Source organism: Sapajus apella, unplaced genomic scaffold (genome assembly GCF_009761245.1).
Source record: "Sapajus apella isolate SASKATOON/1434 unplaced genomic scaffold, GSC_monkey_1.0 scaffold95, whole genome shotgun sequence".
Taxonomy (NCBI): Eukaryota; Metazoa; Chordata; class Mammalia; order Primates; family Cebidae; genus Sapajus; species Sapajus apella.
This window is the reverse complement of record NW_022437035.1, coordinates 1,099,046-1,106,388: the sequence shown is the minus strand read 5'-3', so window position 1 is coordinate 1,106,388 and position 7,343 is coordinate 1,099,046. Positions and strand designations below refer to the sequence as shown.

Sequence of the window (7,343 nt, the reverse complement as noted above, 5' to 3'; positions counted from 1 at the left end):
CAAAAAAAAAAAAAAAAAAAAAAAAAAAAGGAAGAGACTGAGCCTCAGAGCCCCCCTGCAGGTGTGCAGATTCCCATGCTAACTGTGTCTGTCTGTCGGTCTGGGCTTTTTCTAGGGATGTCGGAGACGCCCATGCTCCCATCCTCCCTCATGCTACTGAACACAGCCCACGAGTATTTGGGCAGGAGGTCCTGGTGCTGCAATTCAGATGGGGCTCTGCTGCGATTCTATGTAAGTGCTTCCCCTGGGCTGCAGAGTGCCAGTGCAGGGCTGGAGCAGGAGGTGGGATGGGAAGAGGACAGATTCATGTTGGCATACTCAGCTTGATTGGCCTCCCCAGAGTGGGCCCACTGTGCATCTTTGACTTAATGCTTACTGTAGTTACCGAAACTTGTCAGAAAGTCTGGTAAGACTTTCTTGCCAGAAAGTTCCCTTGTGCACCTGAGGCTCAGGAGCTCTGGAGCTCTTGAACAGCAGGTGGATTTAGATCCACTTGTCCTTACTGAGTGTCTTTCTAGTCAGAGACAGGGCTAGGCCTTGTAATTCTAATTTCAGGAGTAATAACCACATACACCAACACTGCCTTCTGCTGAGTTTTGTTTGCTAAGCATGACTCACAATGCCAAATAGTAGTTCCTCATTCAATAGCTATTATTATATCCATTCAGTCAGTAAATGATTAGTGAGTGCACACATACTTCCTTGCACTTGCCAGTTGTGACTGACTGGAAGTAGCTCCCTGGGTTTATTAGGGATAAGTAGCACTAACCCTTTCTCCAATTTCACTGTTGATTAGGAGGCCAAGCAGCATGCAGACCAGTTACAGAGCACCCGGTGTTCTTGATATACCAAGAAAGGGTGTCAAACCCAGCCTATAATATTTATTCTTGAAATTCTGTTGGAATATAATCATGCCCATTTATTTACATATTAACTGTAGCTGCTTTTGTAATAGAGTGGCAGAGTCCAGTAGCTGTGATGGAGCTATATGGCCAGCAAAGCCTAAAATATTTAGCGTCTGGCCCTTTAAGAAAAAGTTTGCCATCACCTGCTCTACACCTTCTCTTCAGGGAACCATACCTACTCTTTCACAACTGCTGCCTCCCTCCCAGTACTTCCGATCTTCCTGTGCTTTTTCCCCAGCGCTTATCCTCCAGCGTGCTGTATGATACACTCCTTTATTATGTATGTTGTCTCTGCTCCACTGAAACTAACTTCAGAGAGAGTAGGGGTTTTTGCTACTTTTGTTCACTGCTGAATCCAAGTACCTAGTACAGCACCTGGCACATAGTAGGTGCTTAATAAATGTGGATTAAAGGAGGGTATGCACATGCATAGAGCTCATGTATGTATAGAGCTTGTTAGTTTGCAAAACACTTAGGCTGAGGATATGATTTGGCCAGGAGACCCATCTGGCCCAGTTCCCTGTTGCTGGTTAGTGTCTGAGGCAAGTTCCAGCCCCAGCTCCAGATGCTTGAATGTCTCCCCTACCCTGCGAGTTCTGAGGGCCTCTGGGATGCTCACCCTGGGTCAGCTCTACCCTCCAAGACTATTTTTGGAAGAGTTTTGCCAGGCTGAGTTTGTAAGTCTGCCCAGGACTGAGCCACTCCCTTCTTCTGGCTTCCCTCTGCCAATCAAGGAGTGCAGGGACACTCTGCTTCCATGAGGTCACCCCCATAAGGCCATACTCCTTATGCTGATTGGGAAGAACGAGTTAATATTTTAGACCGGCTTGGGTGGGAGTGGTGCTAAGAGTGCAGGGGTGAGCTGAGGGGTAACAGAATGGCCCTATTCTGTTTTTCTTAATCTACGTCTTTTCTGGTGGAGCATGAATTCTAGCTGCTGTTATCTGCTAATGAATTTGAGGGAGTAGAAGTGAGTTGAGCACTGTTGTATTTCATTTTATAGTTCCTGATTTTCGTGCCCAAGGCCCAGCCTTTAGATTTCTTCAACCTTTGCAGCAACTCTCCTGACTACCCTGTGCCTTCTGCCTGCCATACTCCTCTTCAGCTTCTGCATGGCTGGTTTGTTGTTTCCTTCCTGCATTTTCAAAGTGGCTTTTCTCTTTTGCCACATGCTGTCCTGTCTGCTGCCGGGGACCTCCACCATTTGTTTCTGTTATGGGCCCTTCTCCCATCAAGTAGCATCCCTGAGACCAGGGACCTTTTCTGTCTTGCTGTTTGAAGCATCCCTAGGGCCTGAGCAATGCCTGACATAGACTGCTGCCCAGTTTGTATTTCTTGAATGAGTGAATCAACAAACATAAAGACATTCATTCATTTCCAGCTGAGCACTTATGATTCTGGGTGCCGTAAGGGTCATGAAGGTGAATACTTCATTACCATCTCTTCTGCAGGTAAAAGGATTGCATCTTGAGAGTGATTTGAGGCCAACTCAGGGGGACCTTTTCTGTGGATTGTTTTCTCTTCTTAGAATGGAATGTTCTCTGAGATAAATCCTCTTGGATCTCTTCCTTTCTTGTTTCTTTTCATATGTTCTACTTGGGTTGATGAATTTTTATCTGTTCATCTCCACATAGCTCAAATGGCTCCTGTACTAAAGAGCCTTTATTAACACCTGGATATTCCCTCTTACATTGTGTGCCTACCGCCCTCTGTGTACCACACCCAGATTGTGTGTGTGTCAACAATCTGCTGTATTTGCCACAAATTTGTCTTCTGATAAAAATAAGAGTTACAAGAAAGCATGCCCTTCATTACCCTACCTCACTCACTGTCTTGAAGCTGGTGTGTATCTTTTTGTCCACGTTTTTTTATACCTAATTATTATGTATCTGTATGTCAGTAAATAGGATATAGTTACATGAGTTTTAAAATTTTACGTACAAAATATCATATAGCGTGTAACCTCTTGCAGCTTGCTTTTATTTATTTTAGTATCCTGAGATATAGTTACATTGATACAAGTACATCTATTTTATTCATTTTAATTGCTTTATAGGGTCTTACTGTGTGAGTATACATGGCCTTCAACTTTTTCGTATGGAAAATTCCCAACATAAGATTAAAATAGAAAGTATAGCGCACTTCCATATACCAAGTACTGGTCAGTCATCATTATTCATAATGCATGGACTCTCCCACACCTACCTTCCCAATCATCCCATATTATTCTGAAGCAAATCCTAGACATTTATATCGCTTCATCTGTAAGTATTTGTTGTTATGCTTTTTAAAAGTTCATTTTCCTAATGATGGCGTTAAGATTGTCTATCAATTTTGGGAGTTATAAATGATATTATGGTTAACGGCCACCAAGAGATTGTTTTATGTGTACATGTGAGTGTTTCTCTCATGTAGATTCCTGTAAAAGGAACTACTGGATCACAGAGTGTGCACATTGTTAACTTTAAAAATTTCATTTTCAGATTATTCTCCAAAATTATTCAACAGTTTTATACTTTTGATAGCAGTATGGGAATTCCTGTACCTCTGTGTCAGCCCTAGGTACATAAATGGGCATAAATGTTGATGCCCATCTGAAAGGCATGAAATGATATTTCATTGTTCTTTAAATGTTCTTTTTAATAATTTATAATTATTAGTAAGATTGAATATCTTTTTATGCCTGTTGACCCCTGGGGTTCCCTCTTACATAAATTCCTGTTCACATGATTTGCCCATTTTTCTAGTGGTTTTTCTTCTTCCTATTCATTTGTAGTTTTTTCTTAACGAACTCTGAATTCCAGTCTTTTGTCTGATATGTAAGTGTCACCAGTTTTACATGTGTGTGTGCTTAGTTATATTTCTATTTCTATGTACCTTTATGCAGGGTATCTTTTAACTATGTGTATGGTATTTGTTTTACAGAATTTTAAAATTTGAATGTCAAATTTATCAGTCTTCTCCTTTGAGGTTTGTGGTTTTCTGAGGGGTGGGGGTACTTTTACTTCCCTTTCACAAAATTATGAAGATCTCTACATTAATCTACTAGTTTGCTTTTGTTTTTCATCTGTCTTTATTCCATCTAAATTTTATTTTTGTTAAAAGATAAGGTAGGAATCCAATTTTGCATTCCCCATGCGTAGCCATTTGGTTTGTACCATTTTTTGAAGAGTCTGTTCTCTGTGCTGATTTGTAAGTCACCTTCATACATGTTGGGTCTGTTCTTTTTATTGGCATAGGAGTCTTGTGTGTTCCTGTACCAATACTGAATTGTGTTTGAGAGATTTTGATACCTGGCAGGGTTATCCTACTCATGTACCTCTTAGTCTCTTGACTATTCTTGGTCTTTTTCTCTTCTGTAACATTATAAGATCAGTCTATGTTTTATGATATCCAACCCTTCAGTCCAAATGTGCCATTGGAATTTTGATTGGAATGACATTGATCTTACAGATTAATTTGCGAAAAAATTGTCATTTTTGTATCATTGAGTCTCTCCAGTCACAATGTGGTATATCTCACTGTTTATTTAGGTCTTATGCTTTCATGTCCCTTAATTCAGCTTAATAATTTTCTCCATAATACTCCTTATTGTTTCCTTTCATCTTTTTTTTTTCAAAGTATGTCTGTAAAATTGTGTGTGTTTTGTTAGATTGTTGCCTAGGTTTCAATTGTTTTTATTACTGTTGTAAATAGATATTTAAATGTCAGTTTTTCTATATTGTTTTTGTCGGCATGCAGGAACACTATTTTTTAAATAATAAATTTCTCTTCTGCACAGCTCCTTTGCTTATTGCTTCTATTAATTTTAGTGGGTGGTAGACTTGAATTTTCTATGTAGACAGTCATACCATCCATGAATAACTATTTTTTCCTTCCTTTTCAATCCTTATAGTTTTTTTTTCTTTTTTTCCCCTTATACTCTTTGCCAGGGGTCACCAAAGCTTTTTCTGTGAAGGGACAAATAGTAAATCTCTTAAGCTTTGTAGGTTCTAGGGTCTCTCTTGCAACTATTCAGGGTTCCCATTGCCTCAGAAAAGCAGTCATAGATATTATGTAAATCAGTGGGTACAGCTTTGTTCCAACAAAACTCGTAGACACTAAAATTTGAATTTCATATAATCTTCATGTGTTAAAAGAATGAATCATTTAAAAGTGCAAACATCGTTCTTAACTCCCAGGCCTACAAAACAGAGAAGGGCATGATTTGGCCCATGGGCTTGTTTGCCACCTATGATATAGAGCTCTCTCTCTCCTTTTGGGGAGTGTTATAATAAATTCTAAACTACTGTTTCTTTAGTGATTATAGTTCCATTTAGATCTTCTCTTCTCAAGATGAAAGGTAACAGTTTCCACTTAGAGCATAAAGCTGTTCATAGTTTTTGCTTATGCTTTAGTAAGTTCTGTGGTACCTCCAGTTATGCTCCTTTTCCATTGCTGAAATTGTTTGTACTTTCTCCCCCACCTTTATTTTTATTTATTTATTATTTGTTTATTTATTTTTTGAGAGGGAGTCTCGCTTTGTTGCCAGGCTGGAGTGCAGTGGTGCCATCTTGGCTCACTGCAACCGCCGCCTCCCGGGTTCAAGCGATTCCCCTGTCTCAGGCTCTCCAGTAGCTGGGGCTACCAGCATGCGCCACCATGCCCAGCTAATTTTTTTGTATTTTTAGTAGATACTGGGTTTCACCATGTTGGCCAGGATGGTCTCATTCTCCTGGCCTCGGCCTCCCAAAGTGATGGAATTACAGGCATGAGCCACTACCCCCAGCCAGTATTCATTCTTCTAATACATGTATTGAAGACCATATGTTTTCCCCAAATACATCTTTATTGGCATCCTATATGTTCTGGTATTTGGTGTTTGCTATTTTTGTGTAACTGATTTCTAATTTTACTGTGTTCAGCTGAGGATGTGGTATGTATTATATCTAGTCTTTGGTCTTTGTTTAGACTTGCTTTTCATCCAGTTTTGGCAAAAATCTCATGGATGCTTGAAAATGACGTATATTTGCTAATAGTTGGGCATAACAGTAGCCCAGCTATTAGTAAATACACATTTCATTCATAGATATAACTTGTTTACTATGTTCATATCCTCTCTGATCCTCATTTATGTTTTGTTTGAGGGAGATTATTTTAGCCCTAATGGGAGTTATCATCTCACATTATAATTCTTTGTTTATAAATATTTGTTTAACTTTATTCTCTCCATTGGAATCTGAGCTTCTAAAAAGCAAGGACTATGTCACACTATGCCTATTATAAGAGAAGTATTCAGTAAATATTTATTGAGGAAATTATTGACTAAATAAATGAGTGAAGTTCCCAGGAGGCAAATAGCATCTTATTCTGGTAGCTGGTAGAAACTGGCTAGGTGTGCTGGAAGAAAGGCAGCTTGGTGAACCCATCAGGAGGTTACTCCTGGGCTGAGAGTGGGACCAGAATAGCTCCTATTAGGATAACAAGACTTTTCCAGGAAACAGATCTTTTTGGAATCAAGTCATGCAGGAGCCCAACAGACATAGCCACCTCAGGTTAAAAGAGTTGATAGAGTGGTGGTCCCTCTGGGGCCCTGCTGTGTCAGGCAGGCAGTGGCTACAGGCCGTCACCTCAGGTATCTCTTCTGTCCACCACAGGTTCGAGTACTCCAGAAGGAACTGACTGCATCCACCTCTGAAGACACGCACCCTTACAAGGAGGAGCTGGAGACAGCATTGGAGCAGTGTTTCTATTGCCTGTACAGCTTTCCCAGCAAGAAGAGTAAGGCCAGGTACCTGGAGGAACACTCGGTCCAGCAGGTGAGGATGCTGCAATAGGCCCAAGGAAGAGGGAAGCAGGAGTTGTGAGCTTTCTTGAAGGATGTCGTATTTGTCATCAGTCATCTTGGCAGTCCTGCTTAGAGTTGCATCAGAAGGAGGAGAGAAGATGGTCTGACGTAGTCTATCAAAGGACAAGGGTTTTTCTTGCAAAACTTATTTTCATAAATGTTGACTAGCATTCAACTAATGTTGGCTAATGTAGAGCCAAGTATGGTAGTGTATACCTTTAGTCCCAGCTGCCTTGGAGGCTGAGGTAGGAGGATTGCTTGAGGCCAGAATTTCAAGACTGGAGGTGCACTGTGATTGCACCTGCGAATAGCCCTCGGTGGCCGAGGAAGATCCCATCTCTAAAAACAAATAATAAACAAAACTACCCTAAAACCAAAAACTGTAGCATGGCAATTGTTGATAGTTTATTTCCATTTTGGATATGAATAATTCCCTAGAGGTTTTCCATTTTTGTATTGTTTTGGTTTTTAGAGTGCTGTTTGGTTTTAGAGTGCATTATCTAATGGCTGCTCAATACTGTCAGTTATTCTCTGATCTTAGGGATTCCATCCCCTAAAATGTAAGCTCCTTAAGACAGAGCCTCTGCTGTGGACCCCAAACCTAGCACCAC

General features: G+C 40.4%; 1 protein-coding gene across 7 annotated transcripts in view; it reads left to right on the top strand.

Moving 5' to 3' along the window:
• CABIN1 (calcineurin binding protein 1) overlaps positions 1–7,343 on the top strand; it is a 157,664-nt gene that overhangs the window by 56,962 nt on the left and 93,359 nt on the right. For all 7 annotated transcript variants that reach the window (XR_004262242.1, XM_032256649.1, XM_032256648.1 and 4 more), the window contains 2 exons: positions 116–231; positions 6,542–6,703. Coding sequence is in view for 6 of the 7 variants with exons in the window: in XM_032256649.1 (XP_032112540.1) it covers positions 116–231; positions 6,542–6,703 (278 nt within the window). In the remaining variant the exon portion in view is untranslated. The remainder of the gene's footprint in view (positions 1–115; positions 232–6,541; positions 6,704–7,343) is intronic.